The 17,489-nt window shown below is 36.8% G+C and overlaps 3 protein-coding genes and 1 non-coding gene across 4 annotated transcripts; 2 read left to right on the forward strand and 2 right to left on the reverse strand.

The window, feature by feature from the left end:
- Positions 1–214: 214 nt before the first annotated feature.
- Positions 215–303, reverse strand: trnay-gua. Its single transcript is given in 2 exon segments — positions 215–250; positions 267–303. It is a non-coding gene; the product is annotated as a tRNA-Tyr (tRNA).
- A 1,688-nt stretch (positions 304–1,991) lies between these two features.
- On the forward strand, positions 1,992–3,323 carry LOC119475986. The gene is made up of 3 exons (XM_037749146.1): positions 1,992–2,243; positions 2,500–2,856; positions 2,887–3,323. The coding sequence occupies exons 2-3, from the start codon at positions 2,553–2,555 to the stop codon at positions 3,321–3,323; spliced, it is 741 nt and encodes a 246-aa protein (XP_037605074.1). The 5' UTR covers positions 1,992–2,243; positions 2,500–2,552.
- A 2,184-nt stretch (positions 3,324–5,507) lies between these two features.
- Positions 5,508–7,821, forward strand: LOC119475987 (15-hydroxyprostaglandin dehydrogenase [NAD(+)]-like). The gene is made up of 7 exons (XM_037749147.1): positions 5,508–5,600; positions 6,396–6,519; positions 6,660–6,766; positions 6,904–7,000; positions 7,091–7,170; positions 7,356–7,510; positions 7,671–7,821. Exons 1-7 carry the CDS (start codon positions 5,508–5,510, stop codon positions 7,819–7,821), a joined length of 807 nt encoding a protein of 268 aa, XP_037605075.1.
- A 2,480-nt stretch (positions 7,822–10,301) lies between these two features.
- Positions 10,302–16,302, reverse strand: LOC119476351 (15-hydroxyprostaglandin dehydrogenase [NAD(+)]-like). Its single transcript, XM_037749785.1, has 7 exons — positions 16,100–16,302; positions 15,431–15,554; positions 14,190–14,296; positions 13,838–13,934; positions 12,944–13,020; positions 11,137–11,294; positions 10,302–10,901 (listed from the first exon to the last, which is right to left on the reverse strand). Exons 1-7 carry the CDS (start codon positions 16,190–16,192, stop codon positions 10,781–10,783), a joined length of 777 nt encoding a protein of 258 aa, XP_037605713.1. The 5' UTR covers positions 16,193–16,302; the 3' UTR covers positions 10,302–10,780.
- Between the last annotated feature and the right edge of the window lie 1,187 nt (positions 16,303–17,489).

The raw sequence follows: 17,489 nt of genomic DNA on the forward strand, positions 1-17,489 counted from the left end.
CACCACAGTGTCATATCTAAGGCCCAGTAAACATGGGTTACATGTGCCAAGAGTATTGCACATTGCAAATTACGTTCCAGGAATGTACCTAATTGCAAACACGGACAACCATTATATGGTTAGTGCAAAATAACTTTACATTAAAAGTAAATAAAACATTTTACCAAGAGTTGAAAAGAAAAAGGACACACATTTGGCAGCAACGAAAAGTACATCCTTCGAGCCGGAGTTGAACCAGCGACCTAAGGATCTCTGATTTTATCAACCTACAGTCCTCCGCTCTACCAACTGAGCTATCGAAGGAGGGATGGCATCGTTTTCCATCATAGTGCGGCTGGATGCTGGAATTGATGCGGACTGAGGTGAGGACAGAGAGAGAGAGGATGGAGGAAGGAGGAGGTGGAGGTTTCATCATCGCACATCAATGTTTCACAGCTGCTGCAATCAGGAGACATTCTACGGCGCATGCGCAATGTGCACAGAATGCCATGATGTCATGATGTCACAAGTAGTACACATATTAGTAAAAAGACACAAGTAAGTAGTACACATATTAGTAAAAAGACACAAGTAAGTAGTACACGTATTAGTAAAAAGACAAGTAGTACACATATTAGTAAAAAGACACAAGTAGTACACATATTAGTAAAAAGACACAAGTAAGTAGTACACGTATTAGTAAAAAGACACAAGTAAGTAGTAAACATATTAGTAAAAAGACACAAGTAGTACACATATTAGTAAAAAGACACAAGTAGTACACATATTAGTAAAAAGACACAAGTAAGTAGTACACGTATTAGTAAAAAGACACAAGTACACATATAAGTAAAAAGATACAAGTAAGTAGTACACATATTAGTAAAAAGACACAAGTAAGTAGTACACATATTAGTAAAAAGACACAAGTAGTACACATATTAGTAAAAAGACACAAGTAAGTAGTACACGTATTAGTAAAAAGACACAAGTAAGTAGTAAACATATTAGTAAAAAGACACAAGTAGTACACATATTAGTAAAAAGACACAAGTAGTACACATATTAGTAAAAAGACACAAGTAAGTAGTACACGTATTAGTAAAAAGACACAAGTACACATATAAGTAAAAAGATACAAGTAAGTAGTACACATATTAGTAAAAAGACACAAGTAAGTAGTACACATATTAGTAAAAAGACACAAGTAGTACACATATTAGTAAAAAGACACAAGTAAGTAGTACACGTATTAGTAAAAAGACACAAGTAAGTAGTAAACATATTAGTAAAAAGACACAAGTAGTACACATATTAGTAAAAAGACACAAGTAGTACACATATTAGTAAAAAGACACAAGTAAGTAGTACACGTATTAGTAAAAAGACACAAGTACACATATAAGTAAAAAGATACAAGTAAGTAGTACACGTATTAGTAAAAAGACACAAGTACACATATAAGTAAAAAGATACAAGTAAGTAGTACACATATTAGTAAAATGACACAAGTAAGTAGTACACATATTAGTAAAAAGACACAAGTAAGTAGTAAACATATTAGTAAAAAGACAAGTAGTACACATATTAGTAAAAAGACACAAGTAAGTAGTACACGTATTAGTAAAAAGACACAAGTACACATATAAGTAAAAAGATACAAGTAAGTAGTACACATATTAGTAAAAAGACACAAGTAAGTAGTAAACATATTAGTAAAAAGACACAAGTAAGTAGTACACGTATTAGTAAAAAGACACAAGTACACATATTAGTAAAAAGATACAAGTAAGTAGTACACATATTAGTAAAAAGACACAAGTAGTACACATATTAGTAAAAAGACACAAGTAAGTAGTACACATATTAGTAAAAAGACACAAGTAAGTAGTAAACATATTAGTAAAAAGACACAAGTAGTACACATATTAGTAAAAAGACACAAGTAAGTAGTACACGTATTAGTAAAAAGACACAAGTACACATATAAGTAAAAAGACACAAGTAAGTAGTACACGTATTAGTAAAAAGACACAAGTACACATATAAGTAAAAAGACACAAGTAAGTAATACACATTAGTAAAAATGGCATGCGCACAGAATGCCATGATGTCATGATGTTGACGTCACAAAGCCAAATTCTGAATGACTCAAAGCCATCAATAAATGGAAGGACAGATAGATAGATAGATAGATAGATTGTAACATTATTGATCCAGAGTGAAATTCATCACAGTTCCATAGTGCAACTAAAAAGGCACAAGTAAGTAGTACACATATTAGTAAAAAGACACAAGTAAGTAATACAGAGTATAAAGAAATATACCAGATTTAAAACTAACCGGAGATGAAGAAACTGTTAAAATGAATATAGTGCAGGGTAACAACTGAGATACAGGACTATTAACAGGACTATCAAAGCCATCGGTTCAGAAACAAACCTTACCTATAGCTCATATATACCTCTTCTATAACTAAAGTATATATACCTCTTCTATAACTATATACCTCCCCTCTAGCAGTCTGTCCAGCTATTTGAAAAAACCCATCAGAGGAGCAGAAGATTACAGAGATGGCAACATCACGTAGCGTCATTGTGGCAAAGAAGTTACTGAGGAAAGCTCTACGGATGACAGCTTCCCTGAAGAGAGCTTACCTGAAGAGAGATCACAGGAAGAGAGCTCAGCTGAAGAGAGATAAGCTGAAGAGAGCTCAGCTTAAGAGAGATCACCTGAAGAGAGCTCAGCTGAAGAGAGATCACCTGAAGAGAGATCACCTGAAGAGAGATCACCAGAAGAGAGATATCCAGACAACAGATCTTCTGAACACAGAACTACTGAACACAGATCTCCTGAACACAGATCTCCTGAACACAGATCTTCTGAACACAGATATTCTGAACACAGATCTCCTGAGCACAGATCTCCTGAACAAAGATCTCCTGAACACAGATCTCCTGAACGAAGATCTCCTGAACACAGATCTCCTGAACACAGATTTCCTGAACACAGGTTGCCTGATGACAGCTATCCTGACCGACCTTGAATCTCTGACAGAGCAAAAACGTACAGAAATTCAATCTCCGTCATCTCTGACGGAGATTGAATTTCTTCAGGCAGTCATTCACGATCTTCAGGAAGCTCAGGAAGTCAACAGCAATGAGAGCTTGTTGAACAATACACCTGAGGATCAGACACATGAGAACAGCCCAAAGGCTCCATCTGCTGAGGATCAGACCGAAAGCTGGTGGTCCAGACCTAAAGTTCTACAGAAAGTAGCTTGGTTTGCTATCATCGGCATGGTGGGTGCAATTGCATATAAAACCATCAATCATGGGATATGAGGTGTAGCACCGTCACCTCGTGATATGAGGTGTAGCACCGTCATCTCATGTGATATGAGGTGTAGCACCTCTCACCTAACGTGAGCTGTGAAGGTTCATAGTGAGTGAGAGGTATTCAGAAAAGATATTATGAAAAATAAAAAAATTATAATTTTGAAGGGGAACTGAATCTGTGAAATGAAGAATAAGAATGAAATAAAGAAAACTGAGTATCATAATTGTGAGAAAATCAAAAAGTGAAATACAAAAAAGACTTTATTTACAAAGAACCATCCAATAAATGTATGCACACACACACATTATATCAAATATTACTATAAAGTAATAAAAGGAGATGGACGTAAGAATGGTTGCAAATGCAATACGTGTATTTGTAGTGAAATGTATGTAACATGTATGTAAGATGTATGGCAGCATGTAAAGACGAGGAAGGTGACAGAAGTGGTTCATTATGGTGGTGTGAGGAAGATGAGGAGGAGTAGAGGAGTCATACAGCAGCAGGCTGAACAGGCCGTCACTGGGGTCACCACAGCAAATCATATTTACTTCTGTAATAATAAAGACTATTATTACTCTATACTATATAGACTGTTTATCTGTTCTTTATCTGGCATTTATTTAGCCTACATTTGGTCTCTATCTGCTCTTTATTTGATTATTTTTTTATATACATAAATGATATGAACGACGACAAATATGGACCGAAGCAGAATATTAGGTTAAATAAAAACATGTTGTGATTTTGGGGAATAACACGATCTCTGTTGGCTTTTGGACTGAGGACTGAGGCGAGGACAGAGACGGACAGAGAGAGATGAGGGAGCAGGAGGTGGAGGAGGTTTCATCATCTCACATCAATGTTACACAGCTGCTGCAATCAGGAGACATTCTATGGCACATGCGCAATGTGCACAGAATGCCATGATGTCATGATGTGACGTCACATGCACGGTTTATTGACATTAATCATGACGTCACAAAGCCAAATTCTGAATTACTCATAAAGCATTCAATAGATAGACAGATAGATAGATAGATAGTAACGTTATTGTGCTAGTTCAGTGCAACTGAAAAGATACAAGTAGTACACATATTAGTAAAAAGAAACAAGTTAAGTAGTACACTTATTAGTAAAAAGACACAGGTAAGTAATACAGAGTATAAAAAGATATACCATTAATGTGCTTTTAAAAAACATCAAGTTATAATAGTTTTAATCGCAACATACTCCACACTTGGAGGCAGTCCAAGTGACCAGAACCTGAAGAACAGATAGAATATTGATTATATTCATGTTGAAAAATAACCTGTTGAATCAACACTTATGATTATCTGGCAACATGTTTTTTACAATTTATGCAATTTATAGCCCGAAACAATCTGAACCGATAACAAATAAAAAAATGAAAACTTACTATGGCTCTGTTTTCAGTCATTTGCAGTTACTCTAACAACTCCAAAATGCAAAGATTTGCCTGCTCAGGTGTTGTGACCATTGGTACCAACCATGTCATACTAGCTTGTCGGGAAGGAGGTTAAATAACGCTCCAAACATACGATCGATTTTGGCAAGGAAAAATTAGCATGGCCATTTTCAAAGGGGTCCCTTGACCTCTGATTCTAACGAGGAGGGATGTAGGTAGTCATGTGACCCCATCGAACCAATCAATGGACTGTTAGTACTTCCGATATGTGACGTTTCACAGGTGAAAGTCTTATGTGTGCCACTTTTTCTGAATGTGAAGTAGTGTTGTACATGTGCTAAAAATCTGTTTGTTTCACCTGCAGTAAAAAGGCCCACATTTCCTCAAGTAGGCTACTGTATTTAAGTATGTTAAGCCAAACATGTTGAGTACTTGTATTGCATTATTATGCACAGGCTATGCATTAGCAGAATATATTACAGAAAATCTTTCAATCATTCACTCCTTCATAACTTTATAACGATGCAGCATTAGATGTCCAAGAGTTGTGATAAGATAAAAATAAACAACCATGAGTAGGCTACTGCTATAATAAAAAGAACAATTAACGTTACCTGGTTATTGTTTAACTTAATGCAGGTTGGTACATGTTCCTGTGTCTGTATAAAGGCACACTTAACTTCTCTCAATTCACCATTTGGTTTATCCAGCAGGGACAATAATAGCTGACCTCCTCCTCTCTTCTTATCAAACATCTGAAATGGCATTAAACGGTAAAGTCGCAGTAGTGACTGGAGCAGCGAAGGGGATAGGAAAAGCAATAACAGAGATACTCCTGCAAAACGGTGCCAAGGTAAAGTTTGTTTGTGTGATATTGTTGGTACCAGCGTAGGTGCATAACAGGTAGATGATGCAAACAGTGGCAGAGTAGATGTTCATGTAGCCTGTCTGTGTCCAAAATAACTACAAAGGTACATTTGCTCAAGTATACTGTACTTAAATCACCTTTGAGGTACTTGCAAGCTACTGTACTTCTACTTCGTGCCACTTTAAACTCAAGTTTTTAGAGGGAAATATTGTACTTTTTACTCCACTACATTTATTTGACAACAACTCGTAACTATTACGAGCTGATTCCAGTTTTTAACCTCAGTTATATTCAACATAACCCAACATACTGTGTGTGTGCGTGTGTGTGTATAATTTTGTGGGCACTTATGTATGTTTTTTTGTGTGTCTTTGTAGCATTATAGGCAAATTACAAGCAAAGAGCCAACAGTTTTGTAATATATGTGCACCCGGTATATCTAAAAAAGAGTTGGTAAGACAGAGTCTTTGCAATAACATTTAACAATGACTAGCTTTTTTTTACGTAGTTTCATCATATCATATGGGTTAGAGACAGAGTACTTATCTGCATTTCTTTTTGTGACCCAGGCCTAGTGATTAATCCACTACTTTTTAAATAGTATAGTAGCTCGAGTTTTTCTGTGTCCATTGAAGTAAAATCCAGCCATAAAAGTCAATAAATGTAGACTGTTCAGTGCTGCAGTTTTATTTATTCCATCTCTGGAAGCAGTCCAAAAATGCAGCCTTGAAATGCATGAGTGTAGGTTACTGTATATCTGATGGTCCTTCACCTGTGCAGGTAGCCTTCCTGGATATGAATGAAACTGCAGGGAAGAGTTTGAAAGAAGCCCTCGACAAACAGTACGGACAACAGAGAACCCTGTTCTTCAACTGCAACATTGCGTCAGAGGAGCAAATCAAAGGTAACACATACACACACTTGAAAGACAAACTTGGAGATTCATATACCAACCGTGGACTTAAAACTTGCCTGCTAAAGTTCAACTTGCCTGCTAAAGAAATTAAAAGTTAACAACTAACTGTGTTTTTTTGTGCTTTCAAGCTGCCTTGCAGAAAACTGTAGAAACCTTCGGTGGTATAGACATCCTGTGCAACAATGCTGGCATCTTGGATGAGGGAGACTGGGAGAAAACTGTCTCCATAAACCTCGTAAGAATTTATAGTCCTCATCCAGGTCTGATTACCTACAATAAAACTCTTCATAGATTAACATGTTCTCACCTGGCAGAACTCCCTCAGTCCTTACATTACCCCATGTGCACTCACATATCCATTCTGTGATGCAGGTGGCTGTTATCAGGGTAGCGTACCTGGCTCTGGAGCACATGAACAAGTTGAATGGAGGTCAGGGTGGGGTCATCGTCAACACTGCATCCACGGCAGGTACGGCCCACAACGCATTATTATATTTATAGGGAAATTACTGCATGAAAACAAATAAATATATTGACTGATAAAACCCCCATCCTGCAGGTCTCGGTTCACTGCTACTACCCTGTCCTGTCTATACAGCCTCCAAGCACGGAGTGGTCGGCTTCACTCGAGCCATGGCGGTATGGAAGGTTTTCTTATGATAAAGTTTATTGATAAAGAAAATAACAGCTTGACTTTCTTCACGCTGTATTGCTCGTATTACACATTGTGCCTCTGAGCAGTTAAAGCCAAATTTTAATAAAAATAATCCATTCGATTATTATTGAAAGTTCTCAATTGTGTGTATGTATGTATCTTTTGCTAGGCTACCTCTACCGCCGCAGGCTACGGTATACGGTTCAACGCCCTTTGCCCAGCTGCTGTCCAAACTGACCTGTTAACCAACATTAGGAACTGTTTGGGACAATTTTCCCACCTGGCTGGAACAATGCCAGGACTTGCAGACAAAAGGGTGTTGAAGTGAGTTGAAGATCTTAATGAAATTGTGAAGTTTTTAGTGTGCAAGTTCTAAACCTAAAGTGACCCCAAGGGGCGTGACAAAGCGTCAGTATGAGACGAGTTGGGATGACGTGTTGCTATTGTTTACATGCTTCTTCTTTTAAACTACCTTTTGTTTCAGGACGTCTGAGGTAGCCGAGGGCCTCCTCGAGCTGGTGACCGATGAGACGAAGAATGGAGAGGCCCTCATGGTGAGGTGCACCGGGAAGACTTACATGACATTCCCTGTAGTTACAGACCACAACACCATCATACAGAACCAAGCCCCCTGACCTGTTTCTCAGGGCTTTAATGTGCTTTTAAAAAACATCAAGTTATAATAGTTTTAATCGCAACATACTCCACACTTGGAGGCAGTCCAAGTGACCAGAACCTGAAGAACAGATAGAATATTGATTATATTCATGTTGAAAAATAACCTGTTGAATCATCACTTATGATTATCTGGCAACATGTTTTTTATAGTTAATGCAATTTATAGCCCGAAACAATCTGAACCGATAACAAATAAAAATATTAAAACTTACCATGTCTCTGTTTTCAGTCATTTGCAGTTACTCTAACAACTCCAAAATGCAAAGATTTGCCTGCTCAGGTGTTGTGACCATTGGTACCAACCATGTCATACTACCTTGTCGAGAAAGGAGGTTAAATAACGCTCCAAACATACGCTCGATTTTGACGAGGAAAAATTGGCATGACCATTTTCAAAGGGGTCCCTTGACCTCTGATACTAATGATGAGGGACGTAGGAAGTCATGTGACCCTCTCGAACCAATCAATGGACTGTTAGTACTTCCGATATGTGACGTTTCACAGGTGAAAGTCTCATATGTGCCACTTTTTCTGAATGTGAAGTAGTGTTGTACATGTGCTAAAAATCTGTTTGTTTCACCTGCAGTAAGAAGGCCTACATTTCCTCAAGTAGGCTACTGTATTTAAGTATGTTAAGCCAAAAATGTTGAGTACTTGTATTTGCACTATTATGCATAGGCTATGCATTAGCAGAATATATTACAGAAAATCTTTCAATCATTCACTCCTTCATAACTTTATAGCAATGCAGCATTAGATCTCCAAGAGTTGTGATAAGATAAAAATAAACAACCGTGAGTAGGCTACTGCTATAAAAAAAAGAACAATTAATGCTACCTGGTTATTGTTTAACTTAATGCAGATTGGTACATGTTCCTGTGTCTGTATAAAGGCACACTTAACTTCTCTCAATTCACCATTTGGTTTATCCAGCAGGGACAGTAATAGCTGACCTCCTCCTCTCTTTTTATCAAACATCTGAAATGGCATTAAACGGTAAAGTCGCAGTAGTGACTGGAGCAGCGAAGGGGATAGGAAAAGCAATAACAGAGATACTCCTGCAAAACGGTGCCAAGGTAAAGTTTGTTTGTGTGATGTTGTTGGTACCAGCGTAGGTGCATAACAGGTAGATGATGCAAACAGTTGCAGAGTAGATGTTCATGTAGCCTGTCTGAGTTCAAAATAACTACAAAGGTACATTTGCTCAAGTATACTGTACTTAAATCACCTTTGAGGTACTTGCAAGCTACTGTACTTCTACTTCGTGCCACTTTAAACTCAAGTTTTTAGAGGGAAATATTGTACTTTTTACTCCACTACATTTATTTGACAACAACTCGTAAATATTACGAGCTGATTCCAGTTTTTAACCTCCTCAGTTATATGCAACATAACCCAACATACTGTGTGTGTGTGTGTATAATTTTGTGGGCACTTATGTATGTTTTTTTGTGTGTCTTTGTAGCATTACATAAATTAATTTTAACGCCACTAATTTCTTTAACGCATCAACGCAACTTGCGATCTTTAGGTTGGAGCGGGCTCAGTTTTAAAGCTAGAGTGACAATACTGGTATCATATAAAACTAAAAAAAACTAAAGAATCCATTGGTATCAACCATGTTATACTAGCTTGTCAGGAAGGAGGTTAAATAACGCTCCAAACATACGCTAAAAGTTGGCGTGGAAAAATTGGCATGGCCATTTTCAAATGGGTCCCTTGACCTCTGACCTCAAGATATGTGAATGAAAATGGGTTCTATGGGTACCCACGAGTCTCCCCTTTACAGACATGCCCACTTTATGATGATCACATGCAGTTTGCAGCAAGTCATAGTCAAGTCAGCACACTGACACACTGACAGATGTTGTAGCCTGTTGGCTGCAGTTTGCCATGTTATGATTTGAGCATATTTTTTATGCTAAATGCAGTACCTGTGAGGGTTTCTGGACATTATGTATCATTGTGTTGTGTTGTTAACTGATTTCCAAAAATAAATATACACATATATTTGCATAAAGCAGCATATTTGTCCACTCCCATGTTGATAAGAGTATGGAATATTTTAATCGATTGACAGCCCTGAATATAACACCATCAGGAGTTACGTTTTGATACTTTAAGTGCATTTTGTTGCCAATACTTTTACATAAGTACAATTTTGAATACAGGACTTTTACTTTTAATTCACTTTTACTATTAAGAGTATTTTTTTAGTCTGTTACTGAAGTAAATGATTTGAATACATTTTCCACCACAGCTCCAGACTTCATCCTGCAGCTCAAACCTTTCTAAATAAATAATTTTGCATCTTTAGTTTAGGCACCGTTCTCTGCACTTAAAACCTAAAAGGCAAAAATAAATATATGTATAGCACATTGTTTTTCCCATTCACTGTTACACACTTTAGAAAGAAACATTTGAACAAACCACAGCATTGTGTATGAATATATTTATTATGTATAAACTATAATTATGTGATATTATGTGCAGAATCACGTGTGATTATGGAATAAATTGAGCAGGAAGTGCTAAGTGAGAAAACATTTTTTGGGGTAATTTGGATGATTATGATGGACATATTTGCCAGTGAAATAGTGGCACCTTGTGGTCATTACATAAAATTACATCCTGGAGTTTAATCACGTCACAGAAATCTTTTGGTGGTCTGTTAAAGGTTAACATGTGCAGGGACACACTTGTCCACATGTATCGTAGTTAGCAAAATCAATCATTACAGTTCATTATTAAACAAGCCTAGACCTCCCATGTTCATTGATCACTCATAAAAATATTTTAGCTGAAACTCCTTGTCTGCTGTACAAAAAGGCACTTGAGTTTTAGTTTGTACATCAACACAGAGAAGTGGTGCAGTTTTGTTTACAACATCCAGAAATGTTGTGGTTTGTCAGAGATCTACGGGATTAATGAAGGAAAATTCACGTATTGCTTTCCTTTAGGGAACACCACGTAGGCCTCTCCGTTCTTCGTCTCATCCGTCACCAGCTCCAGGAAGGACTCTGCTATCTCAGACGCACTGGAATAAAACAGTGACTTCAATGAATATGCATGCACACAATGCCACACATGGTCACGATAATGTACTTTAACACATATGACATGATGTCATAGAGGCGGTCTAAAAATGATGGAATTATTCTGAACCAGCTGCAGAGCAAACAGTTAAAAAGATTTATTAATGGAGCGTAGAATGTAGATTTTTGTGAGGGCTTAGTACCAACTTCAACGAAACGACACAAGCAAAGACTCACGTTAATATCCCAAACTTATCTACTAATTGTTGGGATACATCAACCAGGTGGGAGAATCGCCCCAGTTTGGATGGAATAGCAGAGAAGAGGTCCGTTTGGACGAAACCTGGGCAAAGGGCGTTGAACCGAATACCGTAACCTGATGCGGTAGAGGCAGCCTAGTAAAAGACACATACAGTACATATACACAATTATGCTTCAAATGTTCAGCAGCACAATGTATAATACTATGGAGGACGGAACCTGCCAAAATAAAAAATAAATGATTAAATAAATAAATTACTCAATAAATAAATAAATGTCATTAAATGTAGCAAAAATAATATTAAAAATAAATGTAACCACTAATTAATTGATAAAATGTGAGAAGTTGATATTTCTGTTTAAATTTGCTTCTTTATTTATTTATTTATCTTTGTATTAATTCTCTCTCTAAAGCCCCCTCATTTGCATAATGTGGCAGGAATGTATAAAGAAAAGAATACAGAATAAATAAGTCTGGGGAAATAAATAAGGGGTAAAATGCAAAGGGAAAAACATGCAGAAATAAATAAATACATCAATTTAAAAATGAATACATAAATAAATAAAATGGACAATTAAACAGAAATAAAGTAGTAAATAAATAAGGGAATTAATACAAAGATAAATAAATAAAAAAGCAAATTAAAACAGAAATATAAATTTAAGTCACATTTTATCAATTAATGGCTCCATTTATTTTTTTATATTATTTTGCTACATTTAATGACATATTTATTTATTTATTGAGTCATTTATTTATTTTTTTTATTTTGGCAGGTTCCGTCCTCCATATAATACAAGCACTAAAAGAAAAAGAAAACTGTCTCACTATAGAAATTTAATTACACTAAAATGTCAAACCCAGCCAGAAGGTAGTGCATAATGACTCAGCTTCTTATAAGGAGTGGCATAAGTTATTTAGCTTGCAATCCAAAACATGTCAGGGCCTGAAGTATATAAAGTATGCGATTTTCACGCCAACATGTGTACAACACTTTATCTGTGCCCTATAGGCATAGGTGGTTGAGGTGAATGCTAAGGGCGCCTTTTTTATGAATCCTATTATTTTTAAATATATAAAAAAAAGCAGACAACATCAAAACTATGTAGCCTATTAAATAGACCCTATCTTCTGGGTTGCCCACAGCATCACCCCGGCGCGTTTGAGGAATACACTTTTTCTTTTAAGTGTGCTGCATAGTAGTCACCGTTGGAGCAAACTAGTGTTAGCTTACTTGGGTGACAACATTTGCTAATTTAATAAATAGCTAGAGTTGACGCCAGTTACTCCCACCTGTAATTCATTAGGGAAAGTTGGAAGGACTATTCAGGTGTTTGGGGAATAACCTACAACATCATTTTGAGGAATACACTTTTTCTTTTAAAGATATAGTGTGTAACATCTGGTGGCATCTAGCCGTGCAACCTCTCCTGTGTGCCAAGTGTGTAGAAAAACTACAGGGAAAACACAACTATTCCTATTTTCAGGTGATTATACACTGAAGAAAACATACTTATATCATATTCCATTTCTGCCAATAGATCCCCCTAAATGTTACACACTGTTCCTGTAAGTGTGATATCTTAATCTCAAAGACAGAGCTATGCAGTTTCTGTGTAAGTGTACTGTATGAACACAATGATTGGTGCAGGAATTGGCTGCGATGCAAGCGGCACCAGATAATACCTTCCCTAGGGCACCAAACTGGTCTGTGCATGCACTTGAAAAAAAAATGTAATTGGCCTCTTGTACACAGATGTTATCTTTATCTTCCATCCTTACCCCCATGGCTCGAGTGAAGCCGACGACTCCGTGCTTGGTGGCTGTATAGACAGGACAGCTTGGCAGAGGGCCAATACCTGCAGGGTGTGGATTATATCAGTCAATATTAATATTCCTTCCTGACTCACAGGCAAATTTCGACGGTGTCTCTTCTTTTCATGCAATAGTGCCGAGACTTAGGCCACACAGTAATCATTAGCATTCCATAAAAATTACGAAACTTGTGTTACACTTAGCTGTATTGGATGTTGCTTATCTATATACCAACAGGCTGCAGGCTGTTGAATTCTTTGCAAACCAAATTACCAAATTTTTTTCCAATCCAAATGTATTTATAAAGCACATTTAAAAACCAAAACAGTTGAACAAAGTTCTCTACAATAAAATTATAGCAAAAAAACCCATAAAAACAACACACTAAAAACACAATAGACACATTTAAAAGACAAAGGACAATAATATAGAAAGGTAAATCTCATAGTGAGTTAAACGCCAGAGAAGAATAAATGTTTGCACCATGTACATGTGAAGTATGTGTAAGTAAAGAAGTTATTTTTCTGTTGTGTGCATCTTTTCTGTGCAGATTCTGAGGATTTGTGTACCTGCAATATAGATATATAACAGAGACACAAACATGGCACAGACTGAATATAAAGTATTGTGATCATGTGTCAATAAAAAGAGTTGATGGTTTTATTGTTACACAAACAAGAGTACAAACTAATAAAAGCAGAACTAGAACTGCCTGTACAACCTTCCAAATAATGTCATCATAAATGTCTTTCTTTAGTAAAGAAACGATCACGTACAATTTTTTCCACAGGAACGCAAAGAAGGCTGTTTTCTTTTGTTTGAAAAAAAAATCATATGCATGCAGTACATCGTGGGCTTTACCTGCCAAGGATGCCGTGTTGACGATGACCCCGCCCCGACCTCCACTCAACTTGCTCATGTGCTCCATGGCCAGGTAGGCTACCCTGATAACACCCATCTACAAATATAAAATACTTACTGTTGATTTTGGTGTCGAAAGCAGAAATCTCTTTTTTTTTACAGTCCATGAATACTTTGGTGTTTCTTTTAAGTAAATGTTGTGAAATGAAAAACGGGAAGCTCAATTGGTATATTATGTTTGCCAAATCATTTCCTCACACTCCAACTGTGTCATTTCCCTTGTGGGAGTGATGCAACCAGGTACCAGTAATGGGAATAATGGCAGCCAGATGTTACTCTCTCTACTTCTTACAAGGTTTATGGAGACAGTTTTCTCCCACGTGGTCTCATCCAAGATGCCAGCATTGTTGCACAGGATGTCTATTCCTCCAAAGGTTTCTGCGGTTGTCTGAAAGGCAGCTTGAGAGCAGAAAAAGAAGCAGTTTCATTTCAATAAACAGTTTGAGCACTTCCCCTTATATGGCCTTTTCTTTCTTTTAGTGTGGCATTATTCACTGCAGAGCTGCCCGCAACGATTAGTCAGCTAGACAACCACAAAATGAATCAGCAATCATTTTGATAATCCATGAATCATATAAGTCATTTTGTAAAATCCACAAATTCACAGTTACCAGCTTCTCAAGTGTGAATATTTCCCCTTTTTTTTTCCTTATTCTGAGAGTAAACTGAATTATCTGTGGGTTTCAGACTGTTTGTTGGACAGAACAAGACATTTTATAGACTAAATAATTAACAGAGAAAATTATCTTATCAAGAAAAATAACCGTTAGCGGCACGAAATTATGATTATTAGCTTGAAATGTAAACTTTGTAAGTGTATGTTAGCCAGTCCCTCCAGGATTTGTGATGAATTAATATCAGTTTTATTCAATTCAAGTTATTTAAGACTGAATAACTGACGCTGAAGTTTTTTGTCATGTGCATTAGCAACAAAAAGTTTGTGATCTGGCAACATTATGCTGACGTATAACATGAAATATACAATCCACCCCATAAATGTACAATAAATGAACTGATATTCTCTGCATACTTTTGCAAGTTTGTGTGATTTCTGCAAAAAAATGTACAATGGTCAAATCAAAAGAATGCTTTTAAATTGTATTTTTACCACCTTCAACAACAAACCTTGAACTTCACTTCTTTATAAGTATGTCAAGACATCAGGGTGTTTTTTCCTACCATTTAAAGTCTCAGGAAATTATTTCTAATTATATATTAATTACATATGTAATTGTTTAACCTCAAATTAATCTGGGGTGTGGTACTCTACTTGACCAGGGATTAAATACCATATGATCAGGTTTTAATTGAAGACGAAAGGTCGCAGAGTTTGTGAGCTTCCTTGTATCTGACAAACATCTGATAACTGGAACAAAAAAAAACACAAAACACTCTGCTTAATCCTGTTGGGATTGATTAGAATCACGCGTTTCTTGTTTATTACAATAAATGATACTCCAGCTGTCCCTCTCTTCATCCCTCCCCCACTCCCTTGCTGTGTTTATCAAGTGTGCATGTGTGTGGTTGTGTCACCTTTGACTTGCTCCTCTGATTCAACATTGCAGTTCAGGAACAAAGTTCTCTCCCGTCCAAATTGTTTGTTTAGGTCTTCTATTAAACTCTTTCCAGCAGTTTCATTCACATCAAGGAGGGCTACCTGCACAGGTCAAGGTCCATCAGATACATCAGACACTCAGTTTATTAGGTACACCTATAGCTGAAACTAATGCAGTCACACAACAGTCCTGGAATGAATCCACCTTCATGAAAGTTAACAGTTTTTGTAGAAACTTTATGATCATTTTGGAGGCTTGTGGTCTTGTGTTACTTCCTATTTCAAGAAAGAATAAGGCATTTCGCAGAGCTAGATTATGAAATATTCCTACAATATTGGCATTGTTTTACTTTTTTTATTCAAATAAAAACACTTAAAGACTATAGAAACAATGCATAATAGTTACTAGTAGTAAAAAGTACAATATTTCCCTCTAAAAACTTAGTTGCATGAAGTAGAAACAGTACCAATAGTACAGCAGCTTGCAAATACCTCGAAGGTGAATTCAAGTACAGTAGCACATGAGTAAATACACCTTTGTAAACACAGATAACCTGAACATCTACTCAGCCACTTCATCATTTACTGGTTATGCATGTTCTGCACTCATATGTTGGCACCACACTGTATCACAAAACAAACTTTACCGTGGCACCGTTTTTCAGGAGTATCTCAGTCATTGCTCTTCCTATTCCCATCGCTGCTCCAGTCACTACAGCGACTTTACCTTCTACCGCCATGTCAGCTGTTCACTTAGTTAGTCAAATGTAGAGATAATAGGGATAATAGAGAAAGGAGGCTTTCACAGCTGGAGGATCTCTGCAGGAAACAGCAGCATAAGAGGCGAGGAGTCGCTTTTATACTGGCACCGCCCATCACCAGGAGGACATACCCATCGTGTCGAAACAGGCAATGAGTGCATTGCATGTGCATGCCATCAGTTTATAGGTTAAGCTGCATTAAGGTTTACTGTTGAAGGAAATTTTGCATAATTCTTTTTTAAATCTTCAGTTCAGTGTGTTTTCAATTGAGTAACTCCTTTTCATTACTTTTAGAGGAGTGTTGGATGTGAAGTGATCTTAAATGAAACCAGACCTTTGCATGCACTTCAGGAGAGGATTAACAAATATTTGTCTGTCTATAATTTTGCAGAAATACCGACCATGGTTTCCATGTGACGTCACTGCCCTATATGGGAACGCCCACTTGGAGGGCAAAGCAAAACTGCTAGTGATGGGAAATCCAGCTCTTTTTAATGATCCAGATCATTTGGCTCAGCTCACCAAGAAAGAGCCGGCTCTTTCGGCTCCTAAACGGCTCTTCGTTTTTACCACTTCTGCGTTTTTATAATTCAGCCAAATTTAGCACTGTTTTGACCTTTGATTATAGTATGCGTGCACATATATAGTTCACCTAGACAGACATACCCAAAATAAATCAAGAATAGCTCCACAGCTACCAGGTCTATATGCATGATATAACTAACGTGACTAACTTCCGTTACTTAGGCAAATAGCTTACGTAAATTGCGTAACTTACTTAGGTAAATCGTGTAACTTACTTGAGCAAATTGCGTAACTTACATCCGTAAATTGTGTAACCAATTTACGTAAATTACGTAACTGACTTGCGTTAATTACGTAAATTACGTAACTAGCTTATGTAGATTGCGTAAAACTTCTCGTAATATTACGACTTTTTTTCTTGTTAAGTTATGACTTTATTCTCGTAATATTACAACTTTTTTTCTCATAAACTTATGACTTTATTCTCGTAAAGTTATGTCTTTATTCTGGTAATATTACGATTTCTTTCTCATAAACTTATGGCTTTATTCTCGTAATATTACGACTTTTTTCTCGTAATATTATGACTTTATTCTCGAAATCTCAGATTTGTTTTCCCTCAATGTGGCCCTAATACTCCATCGTACATTTGCACTTTGGCCCTCACTGCATTAGACTTATATACTATATAATAAAACTTTCTTGGGTTCCGGCAGGGCCAACCGCCTAAGATTCTCAAATCAAAGAGAGC

The sequence above is a fragment of the Sebastes umbrosus genome, chromosome 17, assembly GCF_015220745.1.
Source record: "Sebastes umbrosus isolate fSebUmb1 chromosome 17, fSebUmb1.pri, whole genome shotgun sequence".
NCBI classification, from domain to species: Eukaryota; Metazoa; Chordata; class Actinopteri; order Perciformes; family Sebastidae; genus Sebastes; species Sebastes umbrosus.

What these genes read in the sequence shown, in the direction of transcription:
- LOC119475986 (XM_037749146.1), top strand. Translation starts at nt 2,553, where the DNA reads ATGGCAACATCACGTAGCGTCATTGTGGCAAAGAAGTTACTGAGGAAA. An exon ending in CACAGATCTCCTGAACACAG is followed by an intron (nt 2,857 to 2,886) that starts ATCTTCTGAACA and finishes TTCTGAACACAG; the next exon opens with ATCTCCTGAGCACAGATCTC.
- LOC119476351 (XM_037749785.1), bottom strand. Translation starts at nt 16,192, where the DNA reads ATGGCGGTAGAAGGTAAAGTCGCTGTAGTGACTGGAGCAGCGATGGGA. An exon ending in TCCTGAAAAACGGTGCCACG is followed by an intron (nt 15,555 to 16,099) that starts GTAAAGTTTGTT and finishes TGACCTGTGCAG; the next exon opens with GTAGCCCTCCTTGATGTGAA. An exon ending in GATAAGTTTGGGATATTAAC is followed by an intron (nt 10,902 to 11,136) that starts GTGAGTCTTTGC and finishes GTTTTATTCCAG; the next exon opens with TGCGTCTGAGATAGCAGAGT.
- LOC119475987 (XM_037749147.1), top strand. Translation starts at nt 5,508, where the DNA reads ATGGCATTAAACGGTAAAGTCGCAGTAGTGACTGGAGCAGCGAAGGGG. An exon ending in CAACACTGCATCCACGGCAG is followed by an intron (nt 7,001 to 7,090) that starts GTACGGCCCACA and finishes CCCATCCTGCAG; the next exon opens with GTCTCGGTTCACTGCTACTA. An exon ending in GCTTCACTCGAGCCATGGCG is followed by an intron (nt 7,171 to 7,355) that starts GTATGGAAGGTT and finishes ATCTTTTGCTAG; the next exon opens with GCTACCTCTACCGCCGCAGG.